This window comes from Oncorhynchus clarkii, chromosome 26, assembly GCF_045791955.1.
Source record: "Oncorhynchus clarkii lewisi isolate Uvic-CL-2024 chromosome 26, UVic_Ocla_1.0, whole genome shotgun sequence".
Taxonomy (NCBI): domain Eukaryota; kingdom Metazoa; phylum Chordata; class Actinopteri; order Salmoniformes; family Salmonidae; genus Oncorhynchus; species Oncorhynchus clarkii.
Genome location: NC_092172.1, coordinates 38,511,508 through 38,538,658, shown reverse-complemented (window position 1 = coordinate 38,538,658; position 27,151 = coordinate 38,511,508). Strand labels below are relative to the sequence as shown.

Sequence of the window (27,151 nt, the reverse complement as noted above, 5' to 3'; positions counted from 1 at the left end):
AAATAAATCCATGTAATATAGCCTACACCTTCTCAATAAATCCATGTAATATAGCCGACACTATCACAATAAATCCATGTAATATAGCCGACACTATCACAATAATCCATGTAATATAGCCGACACTATCACAATAAATCCATGTAATATAGCCGACACCTTCACAATAAATCCATGTAATATAGCCTACACCTTCTCAATAAATTCATGATTTATTACAGACAGGTCTAAAGAAACATGATGTGAAGAAGAACAGAACAGCAGACTCTGAGTTGTCCTTATGATAGGTCCTGATCCAGCTATGTCATATGGCTGTGGGCTACGCTAGTTCATTTAGCAGACAAGATTTGGTTAGAATGACATTATTTTATACTACTTTATATTACTTTATAGTATGAAGAATACTATTCTGTGTTGAGCGGTCAACAAAGAAACAGGTACTTCTATGTGCTTCATTTAAAGTTATTAATGTAACTTTGTTCTACAAATGTTGGGCTATATGTTTTGATTTTTTTATACATTGTAAGGCTGCATGATGCGACTCAACAATTATTTGTTAAAAAAAATCGCATTAAAAAGCATGAGCTCTGCTTTGTTTTTTTGCGCAGGCTGTACACATTTCATCAGTCTCTCATTCACAGTTTGACAAGCACTTGATAATGTCTGGAATTTCCCAGCGTCATCCCCTTTATGTGGCCGTAATGCCTCTTTAAAAAATCCTTGCCTTTTGCGGCCTTGAGCTGAATATAATAATTATAATTCCCTTCTCCCTACGTGCTCTGAAGCACCTCTCACTCACATAGCTCTCTGTCACGTGATCAGGTCTTTCTCACAGGCTACAAGTGAAAACGGACACATCAACTTGCGCACGCAGATATTGGAAGAACTGTCCACATTTCATTTTCATCAGCCAACAAGATCAGTAGGCCTAACGAACATCAAAAGCACTAGCCTATGTCAATCTACTATCCCACATTAAGTACAAAAGTTGACCTATTCTGCGCGAGAAATAAATATTCCAAACATAGTCTGAGACAGTTGTGGGATGCAGAGAGATCCCAAATTAATACAATCACTAGCATCCAAAACCCTCTTTTTACACAATGAGGCTAACGCAACAGATCAGAACGTTTAGCTTCATGTTGATGAACTATCAGGCTATTTCTTCACATTATAAGCACAGCAATGTGCACACAGCAATAGGTTATAAGCGTGACTGTCCCATTAACAGGAAAACACCATCATCATAAAAAGTGTCCCCAAATGTGATTATGCATGTAATGCTTTTACTAAAAAGGTGCATTTTTATGGTGAAAATTATTTTCTCCAAACGTGAAACTCCCGCATTGCATATGTATGCTAGTTAGGCTCTACACCCATTATGAAGGTGATTTAATGTGCTTAATTTTAAAAAGTTATTGGACACTTTAGTTGTGATACAAATCTTATCAAAACATATAGGCCTATGGGCTAGGCTACATGAGGTGTGGCACTATGATATGAAAAGTCGCAACAACAAAAAATGGGCATCATTCACAAGTAATTATAATATAAGTTACAAGTGATCGGCTAATGTGGTCACCCATCAGACTATTTTTGATTTAATCTTCTCTTTACATATGCTGAATAATGTATGTGTGACATTTTGATTTAGAATGAACCATTATCATGCACCTGTCTGGAAACAGGGGCAGGGGGAAAAATACATGTAATCTATTAAATAGCGAATGGAAGATGCTTTTCCCGTGGTTCGATTTCATGCCAGACAGGTAGGCTGTACTCCTGTTGTAAAGAGAAGCAATGTGCTTAATATGAGGACAGTTGAGAAATACATTTAGTAGGCCTAGCCTATAGAAAGCTGATGGGATCCTGCTTTTTTAAAATAGAGGCTATAACTCTGTTTTCTCACACAATTGCATAGCCTATAGAAATGTTGAGCAACATGAGCTCATGGGCTCTCATGAAGTGTTCGATTTAGATTTTCGATGACGTTTGCATTGATGTCAGAGTGATTAGAGGGACAATAGAGTGCTGAGAACCAGGCAGTTAGTAAGTTTGGTAGGCTACTAATGACCATCAGCAGCATCAGAGCTTGGAGAAGCCTAATTACCATGACTAAACGGTGTGTGTGTGTGTGTGTGTGTGTGTGTGTGTGTGTGTGTGTGTGTGTGTGTGTGTGTGTGTGTGTGTGTGTGTGTGTGTGTGTGTGTGTGTGTGTGTGTGTGTGTGTGCGCGCGCATGAGGTTGCATGCCTGTGTGCTTATGACTTAACGTGATGCAGCCTACAGCTATAGCCTACAGCCTACACTGTGTCCAAACAGCCCTCCGTATATCAGTTTGTGTGTCCCATCCCCAGTGCTCTGCATCCTGTGGTGGCGGCGTGCAGCGGAGGCTGGTGAAATGTGTGAACACCAAGACGGAGCCTGAGGAGGAGGAGGATCATGCCCAGTGTGACTCTGAGCCCTGGCCAGAAAACAGCCAGAAGTGTAACCTGAATGAGTGTGACAGCGGCCCCGCTGGTGAGTAAACCACACAACAGCTTCCTGTCTTAAATCATGTATATGATAATATACACCATTTAGCAGATGCTTTCATCCAAAGTGACATATTGTCATGCGTACAGACATTTGACATGTAGGTCATGGGTGTCCGTATGGGTGTCCGTATGGGTGGCCTTGGGAATCGAACCCACAGTCCTGACGTATTAAGCACCGTGCTCCACCAACTCGATTTTCATTTCCCAGAAAATGCTACACTTCCTCTGGTTTAGCTGAATGGATGGGTTAGATGGATAGACAGGCACGCTGTCAGTCACACCGGAAGGCAATCGGGCAGAGAGAGACAAACAGACTCCATTACCAAAGATGTCTGTACAGTAAGCCAATAAATCATAAGAACATCACCACTCTCCTTTCATGGCCAAGTCTTATAGATTTGTGTAATACAAAGAACTAGTTTTGCAAGAACACTAAGACTTTCCTTGGTCTTTGTCAGTGTTCACGGCTGTAGCTGTCACCACTTCCATACGCATAACTGACCTTTTCATGCTCTGTGTAACAACTCTTATGTCAGAGTTATTTCACGGCCATGCATTTCAGAAAACATTTTCTGAACAGTCACTTAGTATCTACAGGCAACTGCCAAAATAAAGGAAACGCCAACATAAAGAGTCTTAATAGGACGTTGGGCCACCAGAACAGCTTCAATGCACCTTGGCATGGAGTCTATAAGTGTCTGGAACTCTATTGGAGGGCTGCTACACCATTCTTCCACAATAAATGAATTTGGTGTTTTGTTGATGGTGGAAAACACTCAGGCGCCGCTCCAGAATCTCCCATTAGTGTTAAATTGGGTTGAGATCTGGTGACTGACACACACACACTTAAAAAAATATATATACATTTCTTTCACATTTTTACCCCTATTTCGTGGTATCCAATTGTTAGTAGCTACTATCTTGTCTCATTGTACAACTCCCGTACGGGCTCGGGAGAGACCAAGGTTGAAAGTCATGCATCCTCCGATACACAACCACACTGCTTGCATCTAACCCGGAAGCCATCCGCACCAATGTGTCGGAGGAAACACTGTGCACCTGGCACCCTTGGGTGCACTGCGCCCGGCCCGCCACAGAAGTCACTGGTGCGCGATGAGACAAGGATATCGTGTGCTAGCTTGTGAGGCATGCCAGAACACTGAATGCTTCCTAGTTAGTTGAGAACGACTGATTCAACAGCCATGTCTGATATAACTTCAAAAAGTTGGATGGCAAACTACATTTGGCTACATTTGGCATCTTACAGAAGTTAATGCATACATTTTTGTACTGGTCCCCTGTGGGAATCAAACCCACAACCCTGGAGTTGCAATTGCCATGCTCTACCAACTGAGCCACGCAGGACTCTTTCATCGATCCTGTTTTGTGATATACACCTCTAATGTCAAGCCACTGTGGTTTCTGTATTGTTTATGTTATTCTCATCCTAACAGCTTGTAGCAGTTTATCTGACAATATCAATGATTGATTTTCGAGAAAGAGAGAGAGACCTCTCCAAGAAACATACTGTAGCCATGCTATCACAAGAAGCATGTTACAGTATATATACCTTATACAGTACGTGGAAAGGAGGAAGAGGAAGGTGTGCTAACTTGGTTGACTTGCGTGTACATGTTCGTGTCAACGTGTGTGTGTTCATGTGTGAATCCCTGGGGTTTAGTGGAGGGTCAGTCTGAATGCCATAAACAGCCTCCAGCAGGGATTGAACAGTTCTCTGACCCTCCTGTTCCTCCTTCCACTTCAGCCTCTCTCCCATGGGTCACTGGCTTTCTCTCACCCTAATTGAAGTGTGCCACCTGCTCCCCACCAAACACCACGCAAACAAGATTACTCAGTGGAAAATCTGATCCTTGTGAGAAAGGTGGCTGGCTCTTCTCTGTCGTGTGTAAAGCAAAGAGAGACCCTAACTGTGTTAAAGATTGACCTTTAGTATGTATCATGCCAATGCAACACAAAATATGTTATTATATACATTTTAAACATATAGTGAAATAAAATGGCCAAATGTTAATTAATAGTCCATCAGTTTTTAGGGCTGACCCAAGTTTTGTACACTACAAGACTGTTAGCCCACTGAGCTAAAGCATTAGCTTGGAAAGCTAACACAAGTCTAATCACGCATTTAGAGTTCACCGAAGCACCTCTGCTACAGATGTACCTAGAACAGTGGTTCCCAACCTTTTCTGAACGGTGACACACCTTGATGCGCTGAAGAATTGTTTTTGTGGTAATGACCTCCATCTCATCTGATCCATATTGAAAATCATCTATTTTCTGTGACAGATGTTTTTATAGATTAAATAGGGTTTATTTGAACTATTGCGTAGTTCCTTAGTCATGATTCATTTGTGTGTACCCCTTTAAGAGCGTTCCGCAAATCCCTGCTAGAAATATATTTTTTTAGATCGGGTAAAATCTATATTTAGTTTTAAACCGTTTGGACTACAGACGAGTGTTTTTCTGCATTGTAAAGCTGCAAACATAGACCCAAAGCCATGCTCTGTTTGTTGTTGGCTGTGCTACAATTAAACCTTATCCCTGTGCTAATGGTTCTCACAGGCTCACAGAAGTGAGTGTTTCAAGAAATAATGAAGATTAGGAAAGGTTTCGTGGCACACCTGAGAGTTCCTCAAGGCACACCAGTGTGCCGTGACACCCGGTTGAAAACCGCTGGTCTAGAGCTGCACATAAAGTGGCATTCATTATTGGCCCAGCTTATCTCTCCCTCTATCAGCCGGAAACACATATTACAACTTTAAAGACTGACATTATCATCGACTCATTTGACTTTCTAAATGAACGTTAGCCTTATTTCTACCTTTCCAGTCATGTCCATCTCACTCCAATCACACAGGGACCTTTGTCTTGCGGTGCATAATTACCTTGGCCACCCTTGAAATGGACTAACTGAACTGTCATTTAAAAAACCCATAGAAAATTGCCTTGGCAGTGTTTGCTAATTAAAATAGGATTTACACTGTTGGGTGCTGTGTCCATTTTAGGTCTCCCAGAAATATCTCCCCAAACACTATCTTCCAAGGACATGTTTTTTTGTGTTAGAATGGTGTTTTCTGAGACCAGTTTGGGGGCTCACGAGGTACATTTAGACTTGTGGAAAGTTGTTTAACTTTTTATGGCTGCAGGGGCAGTATTGAGTAGCTTGGATGAAAAGGTGTAAACGGCCAGCTCCTCAGTCTCAGTTGCTAATAAATGCATATTATTATTAGTATTGGATAGAAAACACTCTGAAGTTTCTAAAACTGTTTGAATTATGTCTGTGAGTATAACATAACTCATATTGCAGGCAAAAACCTGAGAAATTCCACTTCCTGTTTGTATTTTTTCTGGGGGTGGCAGATTTTCAACCAAGCTCTCATTGAAATTACAGGGAGATATGGATGAGTTTTCACTTCCTACGCCTTCCACTATGTCAACAGTCAATAGAACTTTGTCTGATGACTCTAATGTGAAGGGGGGTCGAATGAGACAGGAAATAGTCACCACTGCCATGAGTTGACCATGCTTTCACCATGCACGTTCACAGGGGAAGAACCTGCGTTCCACCGCTCATCTGAAGTCATTCTAATTCTCCGGTTGGAATGTTATTCAAGATATATGTAAACAACATTCTAAAGATTGATTTGACATGTTTCTACTGACTTATGGAACTTTTGGACATTTCGTCACGTTATAGTGGACGCGCTTTGTGACTTTGGAATTGTTTACCAAACACGCTAACCAAAGTAGCTAATTGGACATAAATAACGGACATTTTCAAACAAATCAAGCATTTATTGTGGACCTGGGATTCCTAGGACAACATTCTGATGAAGTTCATCAAAGGTAAGGAAACATTTATCATGGTTTCTATTGACTCCAATATGGCAGCTAATTTGGCTACTGTTCTGAGCTCCGTCTCAGATTATTGCATAAGTTGCTTTTTCTGTAAACTTTTTTTGAAATCTGACACAGCGGTTGCATTAAGGAGAGGTATATCTATAATTCCATGTGTATAACTTGTATTATCATCTACATTTATGATGAGTATTTCTGTTGAAACGATGTGGCTGTGCAAAATCACTTGATGTTTTTGGAACTAGTGAATCTAATACGCCAATGTAAACTCAGATTTTTTAAATATAAATATGAACTTTATCAAACAAAACATGCATGTATTGTGTAACACGAAGTCCTATGAGTGTCATCTGATAAAGATAATTCAAGGTTAGTGATAAAATTAATCTCTATTTCTGCTTTTTGTGAATGCTATATTTCACTGGAAAATGGCTGTGCTTATTGTGGTTTGGTGGAGACCTAACATAATCGTTTGTAGTGCTTTTGCTGAATAGCATATTTGAAATCAGACACTTTGGTGGGATTAACAACAAGATTACCTTTAAAATGATATAAGATAGTATAGTGATATAAGTATGTTTTCGGAATTGTAATTATGAGATTTCTGTGGTTTGAATTTGGCGCCCTCTATTTTCACTGGTAGTTGTCATATCAATCCCATTAGCGGGATTGCAGCCATAACAAGTTTTAAGGAGATACCCACTGGGCACACACATCAATAATTTCAACAACTAGATTTGATTTACATTTGGTTGAGTTGTCAACTACCATGAATTCAACGTGAAAACAACCGAACAACGGCACCACATTATTGGATTAAGGTCTCTTACATTGATGATTTTCTTTACAAATCCAAATCGTTTTCCAAGTTTATTCAAAGTCAACACATTTTTTTTATTTTTTATTTAAATGACGTGAAAAGGTTTATTCAACCAGTTTTTGCCCAGTGGGTAATAGGATAATAATACATAATAGTTCCCTTCCTGATTCAAACATATCTGAGCTCTCCGCTGGTGTCAGGTGCGATCCTGAAATGATACCTTGATATCACAACGTCTTGCATTTGATTGACAGTTGTTACCTCGTCTAACCTTTTACCATTCTGTGTAAACCAATCTTCCAATGCCTGTCACTGTTGAAATTGACGGTAGAGGTGAAAATCTTTTGAGATGGGCTTCTCATCCAGAATACATATTTTACAGGCATCAAACTACAGTTTATAATCCCTAAGGCTCTTTGAAGACTGGTACGTGTTGAAATTGATTTTACGAGACAGTACAGTAGCGATTCAGAATATTTATGTGCAGTAATTAAGCGAGGAACCTTGATACTAAATCTTAGTGGGAATAACACAGCCCTTAACCTATCCTGAAAGGATTTGATAGCTTGATATGGAATGTCATCACTTCTGCATTTTATTATCAAGGAGAAACTACAAGACAAAAAGGAGTGTCTGGGTTTTGGGTCTTGCCCTTGAGTTTGATTCATAAGATAGTGAGAGAGAGAAGAATCCATCCACTCAGAGCAGGTCCAGTGCCAAGACTGTGGTTAATGGTGGCCATTTTGGAAACCACACAAATGAGTTGTTGCTTTTAAAAACTGGTCAAGTACCAGATGTGTTAAGTTAAAGCGATAGTTCATACACATTTCATACAAAAATGGCTTATTTGTTTTCCTTACCCTAAAAGCAGTATGGACAAAGAGAGACATTAAACCACACATTTGTTTTGTATACGTAGCCACTGTCACCAACCGCTATCCTTAGCATTTTCTAACTAAAAACATTTACATTTTAGTAATTTAGCTTATGTTCTTATCCAGAGCGAGTGTTTGTTCACAAAAAATAAAAATAAAATTGTGGGTGCTGTGGGGTTATTAAAAATATTTTAAGATCAAGAATGTTATGACCAAGGTAAGAAAAGCTATATGATCAGTTTTTACTGAACACCCTGGCTGTATAAAGTGTCACAGAGAGAGATACTGAAGAGGATAGCAAGGCAGACTGACTTCTTACCCATCCATCAACCAGACTGGTGCTTTATTGCTACAGCTGGTGGGTTTGGCTGGTATTGACTTGTTTGTATCCTAAGGCTAACAGATTGGAAGCGTAATCCTAGAGCCATCTGTTGAATAGGCTGCTGTATAGACAGTTCAACCACAGGTAATGGGAGATTTATGTTGTCTACTACGGTAGGAACGTTTTTAAAGACATGCATTGTTACTTGTTAAATATACCAGACATTGCACCGTCACCGTCTGCCTTGGAGGGATATAAAAGGAAGAATATAGCAGACTGGGAAGTCCAGGAGTCAACCACATTTTAACTCACATGTCGACCACATTGTTCAGACCCTTCTATGCAAAAAATACGCATCGCAGTTTACCAGTCCCCCCCCCCCAAAATGAGTTGCTCTAGTCGCTATTGCTAATTATTTGATTTCAACACGTATTCAGAACAGGCCCACGCCGTTACATAGAAAGTACAGTATGCAGACTTATATTCTGTTTTGTATTAACATCACAGTTCAGGCCTTGTGGTAATCCACTATATTTAGTATAGTTGTCAACATCGTGCTTGCGATGTTTTGATTTGAAGCTTCAGAAAGAGGTTGCTAAGCTATAAAAGATAACAGCATCAGCGTTGTAGAGACTTCTCCTCTAACCATTGCCCTAATGGTGTGGAATGTCTGTTGCTATTTCACAAAGCCTGTGGAGTACCAGACCACAGTTTGCCACCATAAAAGCCTTTTTGTTTGGGCTGGTTGGGATGGTTTATCACAAGAATAAGAATGAGATGTTTTGGAATGGTTGGCGTTTGATAAGTGAAAGCAGAGAGTGAATAAGGGAAATGATCATGATGGCTGTCATGCCTCTGTCTTTAATGGAAGCCTGAGTTCCATGACCCACATGGGTTTGGGCCTGGAGCTCCAGTTCTGTTGAAACAGAGGAAGGTTCTGACTCATGGCCACAACAACTCTTGGCTCTTGGCTGTGCATGTAATTCCATTACATGGGTGTTGATAATGGCCCCACTGTGTGTCAGTTTAATTGCATAAGAATGTCTCATTATTCTTGGGCTGAGGACTGATTGTGACATAGGCACCTCTGTTATCAACCCGGAAAAAAAACATTACTCTAAATGTAACGTTATTCAGAGACAAGTTATTTTGGCTCATTTGCAGTGTCTGTGGTATTTGGACTTGTGTGCTCCGTTGAGCAGTCCACATCTCTCTTGCAGCACAATTATATTTTAGTGATCAATCAACGAGGCTTTTGCAGATTTTTTTCAATAAGATTTTGGCATGCAAAAGTTTTCCCTTCAAAAAACACTCATTGCTCATTTGTGCTGTCTGTGAGGGTGGTACTCACATGCCCTGTGAAGACAATTGGTTGACTAGTACGAAGCTTCTATTTTTGTGTTAGCAGATATTTTATTACTTCTGTTTGTCTGACTTTAGGATGTTGACTGGAGAAATGTTCTTGTTGAAATATTGCTGTGGCATTTCAAATGCTTCTATCCCCAAATAATGATCTGTGGTATAAAACTATAATCTCTGTAATCCAGTCTCGGAGAGGCGTAGTGGCGCAGATCCTGTCTTAACTGCTGACATTCACCACTACCCAGAGAGGTGTTTCCTTCAAATCCCTGAGGTATGTCGAGAATGGTGGCCATTTTGTATTTTTAAAGTCTCTGTGTGGTCCATCTCCTGGAGGATTTGACCTTGGTATGACTTGTCCTTGTCCAGATTACATCATGGAAACAACACTGGTTGAGGGCAGTTGTAAATCACTGTTTATTAAGCTTGCAGCATAAACTTTGTAGCTAACAATTCAAAACCACATTGTTATGTTGTGCTGAATACTTTAATATAGTGTTTTATTTGACCCCAATAACTACCGGGGGATATGCGTCAACAGCAACCTTGGGAAAGGGAGAGAGAGCGCGAGAGAGAGCAAGAGGACCTAACTCACTCTTAAATTAATCAAAACAGGAACGTTTTACATTTGGGTAGAAATTAAAAAGGAAATTATCTCAGCAGAGAAACATTTCCTCCTGTGTGCTACCTTTATCACCCCACTAGAATCCCCATACTTTAATGAAGACAGCTTCTCCATCCTGGAGGGGGAAATCAATAATTTCCAGGCTCAGGGACATGTACTAGTCTGTGGCGACCTAAATGCCAGAACTGGACAAGAATCTGACATCCTCAGCACACGGGGACAAACACCTACCTGGAGGTGACAGCATTCCCCGCCCCATATGCCCCCCTAGGCACAACTAAAACATCATAACCAACAAAAACGGGTCACAACTCCTGCAGCTCTGTCGCACACTGGTATGTACATAGTCAATGGTAGGCTTCGAGGGGACTCCTACGGTAGGTACACCTATAGCTCATCTCTTGGCAGTAGTACTGTAGACTACTTTATCACTGACCTCAACCCAGAGTCTCAGAGTATTCCGTCAGTCCACTGACACCCTTATCACATCACAGCAAAATCACAGTCTACTTGAACAGAGCAATACTCAATCATGAGGCATCAGAGCCAAAGGAACTGAGTAACATTAAGAAATGCTATAGATGGAAGGAATGCAGTTTGGAAACCTACCAAAAAACAATTAGGCAACAACATATTCAATCCCTTTTAGACAACTTCCTGGACAAAATGTTCAACTGTAATAGTGAAGTTGGAAACTTGGCAGTAGAAAACCTAAACCATATATTTGACCTCTTAGCTTCCCTATCAAATCTAAAAATTTCTAACAGACAATGAACAACAATGACAAATGGTTTGATGAAGAATGCAAAAACCTAAGAAAGGAATTGAGTAACCTATCCAACCAAAAACCAGAAAACCTGAGCCTACACCTTTATGGTGAATCACTAAAACAATACAGAAATACACTACAGAAAAAGAAGGAACAGCACGTCAGAAATCAGCTCAATGTAATTGAAGAATCCATAGACTAGCCACTTCTGTGAAAATTAGAAAACACTAAACAAACAACAACACAAAGAGTTACAGTTGAAGTCTGAAGTTTACATGCACCTTAGCCAAATACATTTAAACTCAGCTTTTCACAATTCCTGACATTTAATCCTAGTAGAAATCCCCTGTTTTAGGTCACCACTTTATTATAAGAATGTGAAATGTCAGAATAATAGTAGAGGGAATTATTTATTTCAGCTTTTATTTCTTTCATCACATTCCCAGTGGGTCAGAAGTTTACATACACTCAATTAGTATTTGGTAGCATTGCCTTTAAATTGTTTAACTTGAGTCAAACGTTTTGGGTAGCCTTCCACAATCCACATAATTTTCATTCCTCATGATGCCGCCTATTTCGTGAAGTGCACCAGTCCCTCCTGCAGCAAAAGCACCCCCACAACATGATGCTGCCACCCCATTCTTCATGGTTGGGATGGTGTTCTTCGGCTTGCAAGCCTACCCTTTTTCCTCGCAAGGGGCGGGACTCTAACCTGGAAGCTTACAAGAAATCCCGCTATGCCCTGCGACGAACCATCAAACACGCAAATCGTCAATACAGGGCTAAGAATGAATCATACTACACTGGCTCAGACGCTCGTCGGATGGGGCAGGGCTTGCAAACTATTACAGACTACAAATGGAAGCACAGCCGCGAGCTGCCCAGTGACACGAGCCTACTAGATGAGCTAAATCACTTCTATGCTCGCTTCGAGGCAAGCAACACTGAGGCATGCATGAGAGCATCAGCTGTTTCGGACGACTGTGTGATCACACTCTCCGCAGCCGATGTGAGTAAGACCTTTAAATACACAAGGCTGCGGGGCCAGACGGATTACCAGGATGTGTGCTCCGGGCATGTGCTGACCAACTGGCAGGTGTCTTCACTGACATTTTCAACATGTCCCTGATTGAGTCTGTACTACCAACATGTTTCAAGCAGACCACCATAGTCCCTGTGCCCAAGAACACAAAGGCAACCTGCCTAAATGACTACAGACCCGTAGCACTCACATCCGTAGCCATGAAGTGCTTTGAAAGGCTAGTAATGGCTCACATCAACACCATTATCCCAGAAACCCTAGACCCACTCCAATTTGCATACCGCACCAACAGATCCACCGTAGCTCAGTTACACAATCTCTATTGCACTCCACACGGCCCTTTCCCACCTGGACAAAAGGAACACCTATGTGAGAATGCTATTCATTGACTACAGCTCAGCATTCAACACCATAGTACCCTCAAAGCTCATCACTAAGCTAAGGACCCTGGGACTAAACACCTCCCTCTGCAACTGGATCCTGGACGTCCTGACGGGCCGCCCCCAGGTAGTGAGGGTAGGTAACAACACATCCGCCACTCTGATCCTCAACACGGGGTCCCGTGCTCATGTGCTCAGTCCCCTCCTGTACTCCCTGTTCACCCACAACTGCATAGCCAAGCACGACTCCAACACCATCATTAAGTTTGCAGACGACACAACAGTGGTAGGCCTAATCACCGACAATGACGAGACAGCCTATAGGGAGGAGGTTAGAGACCTGGCCTGGTTGTGCCAGAATAACAACCTATCCCTCAACGTAACCAAGACTAAGGAGATGATTGTGGACTACAGGAAAAGGAGGACCGAGCATACCCCCATTCTCATCAACGGGGCTGTAGTGGAGCAGGTTGAGAGCTTCAAGTTCCTTGGTGTCCACATCAACAACAAACTAGAATGGTCCAAACACACCAAGACAGTCGTGAAGAGGGCACAACAAAACCTATTCCCCCTCAGGAAACTAAAAAGATTTGGCATGGGTCCTGAGATCCTCAAAAGGTTCTGCAGCTGCACCATCGAGAGCATCCTGACCGGTTTCATCACTGCCTGGTACGGAAATTGCTCGGCCTCTGACCGCAAGGCACTTCAGAGGGGAGGTGGTACGGCCCAGCACATCACTGGGGCAAACCTGCCTGCCATCCAGGACCTCTACACCAGGCGGTGTCAGAGGAAGGGCGTAAAAATTGTCAAAGACCCCAGCTACCTGTCATAGACTGTTTTCTCTACTACCGCATGGCAAGCTGTATCGGAGTGCCAAGTCTAGGACAAAAAGGCTTCTCAACAGTTTTTACCCCAAAGCCATAAGACTCCTGAACAGGTAACCAAATGGTTACCCGGACTATTTGCATTGTGTTCCAACCCCCTCCCCAACCCCTCTTTCACGCTGCTTCTACTCTTTGTTTATCATATATGCATAGTCACTTTAACTATACATTCATGTACATACTACCTCAATTGGCCCGACCAACCAGTGCTCCCGCACATTGGCTAAACTGGCTATCTGCATTGTGTCCCACCTCCCGCCAACCCCTCTTTTTACGCTACTGCTACTCTCTGTTCATCATATATGCATAGTCACTTTAACGGTACCTATATGTACATACTACCTTAATAAGCCTGACTAACCGGTGTCTGTATAGAGCCTTGCTACTGTTAGTTTCAAATGTCTTTTTACTGTTGTTTTATTTCTTTACTTACCTACACACACACACACACACACCTTTTTTTTGCTCAATTGGTTAGAGCCTTTAAGTAGCATTTCACTGTAAATACCTGTTGTATTCGGCGCATGTGACAAATTAACTTTGATTTGATTTGGATGGGATCGAGTACTGATACTCTCAGGTCGATATGACCTGATACTATCTGGTCTATATGGTACGGGTCTAGTTGTCCTTGGGTCCGTTCGGAACAGGTCTCTGTATTTCAAAAACATATATTCGGTCCGGGTGTGAAAGCCGCAGGTCCATTTCGGAACGGGTCTAACTTTTTGGACCCGTGAAGACCTCTAGCATGCGTGCGTACGTTCATTCATGTGTGTTCATGCATGGGAGTGTGTGTGTCTATGTGTTCATGCATGCGAATGTGTGTCTCTGTGTAGTCATGCATGTGAGTGTCATGGCTATCCCCCCAGAGGGAAGTGTGTGTACCTGGGCTTTACAAAGTGTCAGGTGTGTCACGCTATCAAGGTCTTATGGGAGAGAACCAGTCCAGGGTCTCTCCCATACCTTTCTTACCCAGAAACAGAAACCTACAATCCCCAGAGTATGTCCATGTGACTGCCTGGCATGCCAGTCTTCAGACTGACTGGGGGATACTGGTACTGACTAACTGGGGGGTCCTGGTACTGACTGACTGGGGGTACTGGTACTGACTGACTGGGAGGTACTGGTACTGACTGACTGGGGGATACTGGTACTGACTGACTGGGGGATACTGGTACTGACGGACTGGGGGGTACTGGTACTGACTGACTGGGGGATACTGGTACTGACTGACTGGGGGATACTGGTACTGACAGACTGGGAGGTACTGGTACTGACGGACTGGGGGGTACTGGTACTGACTGCCTGGGGGGTACTGATACTGACTGACTGGGGGGTACTGGTACTGACTGGGGGGTACTGGTACTGACTGACTGGGAGGTACTGGTACTGACTGACTGGGGGATACTGGTACTGACAGACTGGGAGGTACTGGTACTGACGGACTGGGAGGTACTGGTACTGACTGACTGGGGGGTACTGGTACTGACTGACTGGGGGGTACTGGTACTGACGGACTGAGGGTACTGGTACTGACGGACTGGGAGGTACTGGTACTGACTGACTGGGGTGTACTGGTGGGCGCATGAATCTCATTAAGGTTTGTTCATGCTACATAAGCAGCACTATAACACATCTAACAACAATAGCATCCTGATTTGAAGAATACTAAAGAATACTGGTGTGGTGACCGTTGTATGTAACATTTGTAAAAGCTCTGTCCTCCACTGAAGTGCTCCACACCATGAACAAAAGTAGAGCAGTATGTTCATATGCGCACAACATGGCCTCTCACTGACTCAATAACAGTTTGAGTGAACATCAGGTGTCTTCTATGGTAGTGCTGCTGGTGCAGTGAATACACTGTGCCTTGTTCTTCCATTAGCCCTGTATAGAGCCAGATGAAAGACCCCATCAGTGTTTCTTCCCTCAAATTGGACCAGTCCACACAAAGCCTCAGTTCTTCACATTCTATTACAGGACCTTGGATGAAATAGTTCATAACAGAGAATTCATGTGGTTTCTCTGCCTGGAACACCCAGGAGAAAAGGCTAATAAGACAGACAAAAGCTTATAGAAAAACATGTATCAACCTGGTTGGATTGGCACTGAGCAGGTCTGTGTTATCACACGTGTCCACCTGTCTGATACACGTGGTAGGGGACATTAATGGAGCTTCTCTGGTGGAAAGTAATTCATTCTGCTGTAGCCCCCTCTCTACCATGTGAATCATATAAGCAGACAGAAGGACTAGTCAATAAGGGGCTAAGAATAAAACAACATAAATACAATTTAAAAGGCCATTTCCGTCAAACTTCGCTCTCATGCTTCAAACAGGAAGTGTGGTATGGTGTGTGTGTGTGTGTGTGTGTGTGTGTGTGTGTGTGTGTGCGCTACATATTGAAGAAGACAGGGGTAAAGCATGAGCCAGCATGTGATAAACAGTTACATTTCTCGTCTATAATCCACTTACAGCAACAGGGAAATCAGTGGTATGCTTCAGGCTTCCCTCATTATGCTTCAGGATTCCCTTCCTAATGCTTCAGGCTTCTATCATTATGCTTCAGGCTTCCCTCATTATGCTTCAGGCTTCCCTCATTATGCTTCAGGCTTCCCTCCCTAATGCTTCAGGCTTCCCTTCCTTATGCTTCAGAAAATCAAATCAAATCAAATGTATTTATAAAGCCCTTCGTACATCAGCTGATATCACAAAGTGCTGTACAGAAACTCAGCCTAAAACCCCAAACAGCAATCAATGCTGGTGTAGAAGCACGGTGGCTAGGATAAACTCCCTAGAAAGGCCAAAACCTAGGAAGAAACCTAGAGAGGAACCAGGCTATGTGGGGTGGCCAGTCCTCTTCTGGCTGTGCCGGGTGGATATTATAACAGAACATGGCCAAGATGTTCAAATGTTCATAAATGACCAGCATGGTCAAATAATAATAGGCTTTCCTCCCTTATGCTTCAGGCTTCCAACCCTAATGCTTCAGGCTTCCAACCCTAATGCTTCAGGCTTCCAACACTAATGCTTCATGCTTCCCTCATTATGATTCAGGCTTCCCTCATTATGCTTCAGGCATCCCTCATAATGCTTCAGGCATCCCTCATAATGCTTCAGGTATCCCTCATTATGCTTCAGGCATCCCATCCCTCATAATGCTTCAGGTATCCCTCATTATGCTTCAGGCATCCCTCATAATGCTTCAGGTATCCCTCATTATGCTTCAGGCATCCCTCATTATGCTTCAGGCTTCCCTCATTATGCTTCAGGCATCCCTCATAATGCTTCAGGCATCCCTCATAATGCTTCAGGTATCCCTCATTATGCTTCAGGCATCCCATCCCTCATAATACTTCAGGTATCCCTCATTATGCTTCAGGCATCCCTCATAATGCTTCAGGTATCCCTCATTATGCTTCAGGCATCCCTCATTATGCTTCAGGCTTCCCTCATTATGCTTCAGGCATCCCTCATAATGCTTCAGGCATCCCTCATAATGCTTCAGGTATCCCTCATTATGCTTCAGGCTTCCCTCCGTTATGCTTCAGGCTTCCCTCCCTGATGCTTCAGGCTTCCCTCCCTGATGCTTCAGGCTTCCCTCCCTAATGCTTCAGGCTTCTCTCCCTAATGCTTCAAGCTTTCAACCCTAATGCTTCAGGCTTCCAACCCTAATGCTTCAGGCTTCCAACCCTAATGCTTCAGGCTTCTCTCCCTAATACTTCAGGCTTCCAACCCTAATGCTTCAGGCTTCTCTCTCTTATGCTTCAGGCATCCCTCTATTATGCTTTGTACAGTTTCATTGTTAACTCTGTTTGTACACTCCTCCATTCCTCATCTCTGTCCCTTAATGTTTCTGTCCAGCACCTGACTATTGGATGTGTGCATGGGGCGGCAGGCTGCCAAGTGGTTAGAGCATTGGGGCAGTAACCGAAAGGTTGATGGATCGAATCCCAGAGCTGATAAGGTACAAATCTGGCATTCTGCCCCTGCACAAGGCAGTTAACCCACTGCTCCCCGGTAGGCCACCATTGTAAATAAGAATTTGTTCTTAACTGACTTGCCTGTTTTTAAATAAAGGTTCAATTAAAATTAAAAAGGGTTTCCTATTTCACTACCTGGTTTATTACTATGGACAGTGAGGGGAGGCTGCCAGGCCTGGTTTATTACTGTGGACAGTGAGGGGAGGCTGCCAGGCCTGGTTTATTACTATGGACAGTGAGGGGAGGCTGCCAGACCTGGTTTATTACTATGGACAGTGAGGGGAGGCTGCCAGGCCTGGTTTATTACTATGGACAGTGAGGGGAGGCTGCCAGGCCTGGTTTATTACTATGGACAGTGAGGGGAGGCTGCCAGGCCTGGTTTATTACTATGGACAGTGAGGGGAGGCTGCCAGGCCTGGTTTATTACTATGGACAGTGAGGGGAGGCTGCCAGGCCTGGTTTATTACTATGGACAGTGAGGGGAGGCTGCCAGGCCTGGTTTATTACTATGGACAGTGAGGGGAGGCTGCCAGGCCTGGTTTATTACTATGGACAGTGAGGGGAGGCTGCCAGGCCTGGTTTATTACTATGGACAGTGAGGGGAGGCTGCCAGGCCTGGTTTATTACTATGGACAGTGAGGGGAGGCTGCCAGACCTGGTTTATTACTATGGACAGTGAGGGGAGGCTGCCAGGCCTGGTTTATTACTATGGACAGTGAGGGGAGGCCTCCAGGCCTGGTTTATTACTATGGACAGTGAGGGGAGGCTGCCAGGCCTGGTTTATTACTATGGACAGTGAGGGGCGGCTGCCAGGCCTGGTTTATTACTATGGACAGTGAGGGGAGGCTGCCAGGCCTGGTTTATTACTATGGACAGTTATGGGAGGCTGCCAGGCCTGGTTTATTACTATGGACAGTGAGGGGAGGCTGCCAGGCCTGGTTTATTACTATGGACAGTGAGGGGAGGCTGCCAGGCCTGGTTTATTACTATGGACAGTTAGGGGAGGCTGCCAGGCCTGGTTTATTACTATGGACAGTGAGGGGAGGCTGCCAGGCCTGGTTTATTACTATGGACAGTGAGGGGAGGCTGCCAGGCCTGGTTTATTACTATGGACAGTGAGGGGAGGCTGCCAGGCAAGGGGGAAGGTGGAAATTCTTTGCAACCTGATGTGTGCAGTGGGCTGTGACTTAGTGCAAAGCCTTCAGTCTCAGTGAACTCAGTGAGTAGTGGTGTGTATCCCAATCTCACTTTCTCTTCTTCTCCTCTAATTGTCACACCTCTTCTCTTATTTCGCTCTAATTTCTCTCTCTCTGTCAACCCCCCCACCCTCTCTCTCTGTCTCTCTCTCTGTGTGAAAGTTGACAGCGCTGGGCAGCCTCCACAAGTCAGTAATGAGGGGTACTCTGGGGAAGCCCCTGTCCAAGGAGAGACTCATTGATCCAGACAGACCGACAGGCCGGCTAGGAGTTCCAAACCGCACAGCTCCCTCTCCAAAGCGCTTTTCCCCTGAGCACACACAGACAGGTTCGGTAGAAAGTTGGAAATTTAAAGTTGGAATTGATAGACACTAAACAGAAAACAAGATCCCACAAAACCCAAAAGGAAAATTACAACTTATATGTGATCCCCAATCAGAGACAACGATAGACAGCTGCCTCTGATTGGGAACCACACGCGGCCAAAAACAAAGAAATAGAGAACATAGACTTTCCCACCCGAGTCACACCCTGACCTAACCAAACATAGAGAATAAAAAGGATCTCTAAGGTCAGGGTGTGACATTAGGCTTCCTGTAACTTCCATCATGTGCACATTTCATATCAAATTAAATGTCCATTAGTTTCATGTGGAATTCTCGTCTCGTTACATTTTCATCTACTAAAATTAATTTGTAATAGTTATTGTGTTTTTTCCAGGGCATTTCGTCTCGTTATCGTCCTAGTTTTAGTCAGGAAAAGTAGGTTGTTGAGTATTTTTCGTCATGGTTGGTGTTGACGAAATTAACACTGTTGTTGATGTAGCTTTAAACCAATGCGTTGTGATCCTCTTGCCAGGTCCAACCTCTCCCTGGTCTACTGGCCTGCATTTCCAATGTGAATGAGGTCATCCCGTCTCTCCCGGAGTCATGCCCCAGTAGTACGTCTAATAAACCCTGGGTTATATTAAGTCACAGTGAAGAGGATACGGTACAGTACAGTGGCGTGGGACGAGAGGTCTGTGAACAAGAGGTTCCAGTTGCTTCAAATTTCCCCCCGGTGCTATAATAGTCCATGGATACTGCTGCTTCCAGTACAGTTTGAGAGTGGAAAGCCAGAGGAAGTCCACATCAAGCAGGCCTACAGGATATGCCTCTCTCCCCCCTCTCTCTGTGTACTGTCATGTTGTTCCATGTGGGAGGGGTTGGACGGTTAGTGGGGGAGTGGATCATACCATGAGAAGGGGAGGTGGTGAGGGGGAGGGGTGCAGGAAACAGCGCGGGATAGCATTTCAGCTGTGACCTCTGACCCCTGTGATGTTAGGGCGCTCTGTGATCTGGGGCAGCAAATGGAAATTATGTTGCGCTGACAGAAGCTTCTGAGGACTGAGAGATGAATTGGTTTCTCTGTGGTGGAGCTGGTTAAGACAGGAGGGTAGTGGACTCGACTGAACCCCCTGTGGTGGAGCTGGTTAAGACAGGAGGATAGTGGACCTGACTGAACCCTCTGTGGTGGAGCTGGTTAAGACAGGAGGGTAGTGGACTCGACTGAACCCTCTGTGGTGGAGCTGGTTAAGACAGGAGGGTAGTGGACTCGACTGAACCCTCTGTGGTGGAGCTGGTTAAGACAGGAGGGTAGTGGACTTGACTGAACCCTCTGTGGTGGAGCTGGTTAAGACAGGAGGGTAGTGGACTTGACTGAACCCTCTGTGGTGGAGCTGGTTAAGACAGGAGGGTAGTGGACTCGACTGAACCCTCTGTGGTGGAGCTGGTTAAGACAGGAGGGTAGTGGACTTGACTGAATGCTCTCAAGCCATGGCTTGTCTTCCAGCCCCCAGCTACAGTAGGGGCGAAAAACACTGAGGCGGATTGTTAAGTACTTTGCGTGCACCCATGTCTGTTCAATGATGAAGTACAGTAGGAGGATTACTGTATGTGGAAGTGTTGTGTGGTGCCGTCTTAGTTGGAACATTTGACACAATAATGTTCTTGTTCCTAACTTGTAGAAGTGTGAACAACCGGAGTTCATCTCGCTGTTTATTAGCTCAAGATTGGCTGTATACTGTTTTATTAGAGCAAGATGCTCTTTGTATGTTTTTGTGATTTGTTAGATATTCATCATTTTAAAATGGAATAAAGTACTGTATATTGTATGTCTTGGATGTGTGTCAGAGTAGATAGATAGAAAGCCTGCAGCCGGCATATTCTGTCCCACATGCTTCAGTCGATCTCGCTTCACAATATACTGTGTTTTCTTTATTCCTATCACTGTGTATTGTGAAGCTGGCTGAGGAAACCATATGGGAACAGAATATACTAACTACTACAGCCACAATCTCCCCCTTGACTACTATCTTGACCTTGACATTTACCTAGAATTCCCCATTTAAGATCTACCACCACTCATCTACCATGATTCAGATTCATGAGACGCTGATATGTTCGTATACCACCACTTCATTGCTGGTTATTGTTTGTATATGTTTTGTATATTTTGTCCTGAATGTTCTTGCTGTTGGGCTCTGGTGGGTTAGATTTCCAAACTTGAAACGTACTTACCAGCTGTCCAGTGAGGGAAAAAAACATGGCTCCTCTAGCTAATTAGTCTGCAATGAGATTTGCTTGTTGTGAGATATTTGGTGAAATGTACAAAATATTTCCCTGGACTCTATGATTTAAACAAGGAGTCAACTCAGGGTGGCAGTGATGTTGGAATCTCAGCATTACAAATGACTCCAGTTCCTAGAATAGTTTCAGCAAATGGTATGTGCCAAGAAAGGCATATTTATTTCAATTTCTAATGCACTTCCTGGGTTTACTGTGATAACAACCCAGCTCTCTGGGGGGTCTTGCTACCTAGCTTTACAGCAATATTAGAATTTGACTGGAGAAGGAAGCTTTGAGCACACTTAAAGCACACTGTAGACAGGATACCTCCACGCCAATTGCTGCTGACAAAGGTGAGTCATGGTTAAAAATACAGCTTTGCTTCTCGGTGACTGTTTGTGTATGTGCGTATCCTGTCTGCTTTTATTCACAGGATTATGTCTTGTTTTTATTCAGCACCTGCAGCAACTCACCTTCCTCTGTTGCTACTCTAGCTCATCCGGACTCACCTTCCTCCCAGTCGCTACTCTAACTCATCCGAACTCACCTTCCTCTGTTGCTACTCTAGCTCATCCGGACTCACCTTCCACTGTATATAGCCTCGTTATTGTTATTCTTATTGTGTTACTTTTTACTATTACTTTTTAGTTTAGTCTACTTGGTAAATATTTTATTCTTCTTGAACTGCACTGTTGGTTAAGGGCTTGTAAGTAAGCATTTCATGGAAAAGTCTACACTTGTTGTATTTGGTGCATGTGACAAATAAAGTTTGATTTGAAATTGGGGAGAAAAAGGGGTAAAAAAATATATATTTTAAAAACTCACCCAGACTCACCATCCTCTCAGTCGCTACGCTAACTTGCCCAGGCTCACCTTCCTCTCAGTTGCTACGCTAACTCACCCAGACTCACCTTCCTCTCAGTCGCTACGCTAACTTGCCCAGACTCACCTTCCTCTCAGTTGCTACGCTAACTCACCCAGACTCACCTTCCTCTCAGTCGCTACGCTAACTCACCCAGACTCACCTTCCTCTCAGTTACTACGCTAACTCACCCAGACTCACCTTCCTCTCAGTCGCTACGCTAACTCACCCAGACTCACCTTCCTCTCAGTTGCTACGCTAACTCACCCAGACTCACCTTCCTCTCAGTCGCTACGCTAACTCACCCAGACTCACCTTCCTTTCAGTCGCTATGCTAACTCACCCAGACTCACCTTCCTCTCAGTCACTATGCTAACTCACACAGACTCACCTTCCTCTCAGTCGCTACGCTAACTCACCCAGACTCACCTTCCTCTCAGTCGCTATGCTAACTCACCCAGACTCACCTTCCTCTCAGTCGCTATGCTAACCCACCCAGACTCACCTTCCTTCCAATCTCTATGCTAGCTCACCCAGACTCACCTTCCTCTGTTGCTACACTAGCTTACCGAGACTCACCTTCCTCTCAGCTCCTGGTTCTCAGGCAGTCCTGCCCCCAGAGCACCACTTGAGGTTTAGGAGAATGAGGCAGAGAACAGAAGAGGAAGGCTTCAGTTAAATCCTTCCCTCCACTCCCCTGCAGTGGGATGATAAAGGCAGTGGAACAATGAAGTAATTTCTAATACAGATGCTGAGAGTTTGGTTTTAACAGACTATGGTGAACACTGAAAAACTGCTGAGATCTCTCTTTGTGTACGGTAGAGCTCAAGACCATCTCAACTTGACTTTGTTACAGAATGGTCCTGTGAAGAGTTCTTAACTGTATTATAATAGCTTATGATAGATTCATTCCATTGCACTTTCCCATCATTGCTGGCCTTGTTTTTAGTTGGCAATTTAAACCGAATTGGTTACAGATTCATCACAATGTTCATGTAGCACTCAAGAAGACAACTCCATCGCTTACGATTCATTTTTCAATTACATTTCTCTTTTTAATGCAAGAGGCGATCCCACTGTCCCTACCTACTATCTAGCGAAACCACAGCCAAGGGAACGGGCTTGGCGGAATCAGCGGGGAAAGAAGACCCTGTTGAGCTTGACTCTAGTCTGGCACTGTGAAGAGACATGAGAGGTGTAGAATAAGTGGGAGGCCCCGGCCGCCGGTGAAATACCACTACTCTTATCGTTTTTTCACTTACCCGGTGAGGCGGGGAGGCGAGCCCCGAGCGGGCTCTCGCTTCTGGTTTCAAGCAGATCGATCATGCACAATCTCCCAATAACTCAACATCCTCGTCTCTACTTCTAAGGACATATCCTTGTTGGGGATAATGTTACAAAGGTAGCGTGTTAGGTAATCTGATACATTTTTATGAGTCACTAGTAATATAATGCTTTACTTTCTATTCAAAGTAATATTGTAAAGTATGTAATATGTAATATATTGCTATTTCAAGTAACTAATCCACAACAACTGTCTTCAATTTTCATTGTGATTCTAATCACTAAGACCTGGCCTTGCATTATCAGTTGAAAGAAATGAAAGATAAATCTTACTGTAGACTGGAAAAGAGAGCCTCTTCAGGACCGCTTGAGAGCACAGTGTAGCTCATTATTGTTTTTATTTCTGTTCGTTCTCAATAATCCTCTGGCAATGTTTTATTAATTGAATAATGTATTCCTTTTTCCATTTCATATTCACTGATGTGCTTTAATGGTGCTGCGAGAGGATAAATATTTGAAAGAACTTCTGCCCTCATTTTCCCTCGGCAACCGTGGCTTCAATCTATCATTCCCATAATACATCTGCAGGCGCTGAAAACGTTTTCATCCATTACAGAAGGTTATCTACAGTCACAAGCTTTATCATTTTGCACCCGATGGGGATATTATCTGTTTATTAAACCCCACATTATATTTTTTTTATCTGGGATTTCTCAGGGGAATTATTTGAAATGTTTTAATTATACAGTATTTGTCTAAATTTCCCATTGACAGCGAGATATGATTTGATCTGAAGATATACTCTACTAAGTTAAAATCATACAGGGTTGATCTCCCTTCCAAAGCACAGATGAATGTGGACATATAGCGCATAACCATATTGTTCTTCATCACTTTTAATGTCTCATAAATGTCTTTCATTTGTCTGTTTTTGTTGAAAGGATCTGTATTGCTCGGTCAGAATGGACATCGTCAGCAACACTCACTACTATCACTAAGATCTGGTACATTCCAGCCCTGAGGCCTCAGCAGACTTTAATTTCCCCTTTCTCTCTGTCTCAGATCAGGCCCCTATATGCTTTACATGTATATTTTAGCATAGGATTTGTCTTAATTACGTCATGCATACAGATGATAGTGATTTGGCATCGTTAGCGTCTCATACTAGCTATACCTTGTTTAAGTGACCTTGGATGACTGGTTAACTCCTCAAAGGAGGTCTGTGACCATTAGTGATGAAATATTAGGAAAACTCCTCATCACCTTGTAAAATGCACAATAGCTGATTTGGCTGCGACGATGATGATGTTTCTCATTGTGTAACTTGTGAAATGTCATTATAATATTATTGTGCCTTGAGCAAATTCCATTATAATGAAGCAATCCCGTTATCATGAAGACATGTTTCGTTGTGTCATTCCATCATACTCTTATGACATCCATGTAATGTGAGAACCATGTGCTGCTTCACTAGTCGTATTTGTGGCTGTAGCAAGTCGTTGTCATGCTGTTAAGTCCCTCTCAGCTTTCCCTATATGAGAAAACCATGCTTGCATTTTGGTTATTTCACAATCACATAGTTACATTCTCACCACACATGTAATGTGAACCATGACTCTGACATATTGTATCTAATGAGTGTTGCTAGTGTCTGTGCTTTTGTATTGCTGTAAAGCTGTGCCTTTCAGATTGCTTTAAGTTGTTGTCCCCATGGTGCACATCTCTGTTGAATTCAGACATCCCAGTGCCCTGACCTGAAGGAGCCTGTCAAGCATTCATAACACAAACAACCCTCGTTAGCACGCCTCTGTGAGCCTTGTTAGCGCGCCTCTGTGAGCCTTGTTAGTGCTCCTCTGTGAGCCTTGTTAGTGCTCCTCTGTGAGCCTTGTTAGTGCGCCTCTGTTAGCCTCATTAGCGTGCCTCTGTGAGCCTCATTAGCGTGCCTCTGTTAGCCTCATTAGCGCCTCTGTTAGCCTCATTAGCGTACCTCTGTTAGCCTCATTAGCGCGCCTCTGTTAGCCTCATTAGTGCGCCTCTGTTAGCCTCGTTAGCGCACCTCTGTTAGCCTCGTTAGGCGCCTCTGTGAGCCTTTGTTAGCGCACCTCTGTGAGCCTCGTTAGCGCGCCTCTGTGAGCACAGGGTAATAGAGCATGAGCAGGAATGCCTATGAGCCATCTGAGCAGTGACCTTTGAACTTAAGGGGCTCAGTGGTCCTGGTGTGTTGTTATTCAACTTTTAAAATCCATTCTTTATAGTACAAAGTCTGACTTGGTTCACAGTCTCTATAGGGCATATGTAGCAATTATCTTTTCTATTAAGGGAACTTAGTTATGCAGAAGCTGTTGGTGTCCTTATTATACAGAATTGTCTCACAGATAACTCTCTCTGTGCCTCTGTGTCTCTGTGTCTCTCTCTCTCTCAGGGCTCACGTGTCTTCGTGACCGCCTCACGTTCCGTTTCTGTCAGACCCTCCAGTGGCTTGGCCGATGCCACCTGCCCGCCGTGCGGACACAGTGCTGCAAGACCTGTGGCCGGCGTTCCCGTGGCAACGAGCGCACGTCCCGTCGCTGAGGTCAGCGATCAATATAGGGTGGACACGGTCACCCACACTCTTACACTCTCACACGCACAGACATGGACACACACAGACATGGACAAGCACAGACATGGACACGCACGGACATGGACACGCACAGACATGGACACGCACAGACATGGACACGCACAGACATGGACACGCACAGACATGGACACGCACAGACATGGACACGCACAGACATGGACACACACAGACATGGACACACACAGACATGGACACACACAGACATGAACACACACAGACATGGACACACACACACACAACACATACAGATGATCAGGTAGCAGCTCTGGACCTGCAAAATTGCAGCATCCATCTTGTCCATCTGTCGTTGAAGGGTGAATCTTGAGCTGGATACACACACAATTTCTCATACAGGTCTAGTGTCAAATTGGTAGCTACTCTCACCCTGCTGTCCTGGCTGCTGGGTCAGAGCTGCTGGGTCACATCTTCTCAGTGCTGTTGGGATAGAGCCACATTCTGGGTGGTAGGAAAACTATACCTGAGCTGTGCTTGATTCGTTTGCCTGGTATAATGGAACCAATGGAATAGTCCCAAAGGTGCTAATAGAATTATATCAAGCACTCCTCAAAAAATGATTTTACACATAGTAGGATGGGAGCACATGACACAACACAAATTCCTCCAAACTGTATAATGAAGAAACATGGCTGTTGCTCTCTCTACTGTTGAGAGAATGATGTATGTGTTTGTTTGCACTTTTCTCTCTGATGGATCCAACTGTTATTCTGTTTTGATTGTGAGAAATGGTGCAGCTGGAACACGTTGTTTAGTCATATGTCTGGTTCAGCCAGTAGCAACATGGACTGGAACACGTTGTTTAGTCATATGTCTGGTTCAGCCAGTAGCAACGTGGACTGGAACACGTGGTTTAGTCATATGTCTGGTTCAGCCAGTAGCAACGTGGACTGGAACACGTTGTTTAGTCATATGTCTTGTTCAGCCAGTAGCAACGTGGACTGTAACACGTGGTTTAGTCATATGTCTGGTTCAGCCAGTAGCAACGTGGACTGGAACACAATGTTTAGTCATATGTCTGGTTCAGCCAGTAGCAACGTGGACTGGAACACGTTGTTTAGTCATATGTCTGGTTCAGCCAGTAGCAACGTGGACT

At 43.8% G+C, this 27,151-nt stretch overlaps 1 protein-coding gene across 1 annotated transcript in view; it reads left to right on the top strand.

The window, feature by feature from the left end:
• LOC139384852 (A disintegrin and metalloproteinase with thrombospondin motifs 7-like) overlaps positions 1-26,872 on the top strand; it is a 154,068-nt gene extending 127,196 nt beyond the window's left edge. Inside the window, exons 23-24 of the mRNA XM_071129747.1 lie at positions 2,357-2,519; positions 25,840-26,872. Of these exons, the coding sequence (XP_070985848.1) occupies positions 2,357-2,519; positions 25,840-25,988 (312 nt within the window). The 3' untranslated portion in view covers positions 25,989-26,872. The remainder of the gene's footprint in view (positions 1-2,356; positions 2,520-25,839) is intronic.
• The last annotated feature ends 279 nt before the right edge of the window (positions 26,873-27,151 follow it).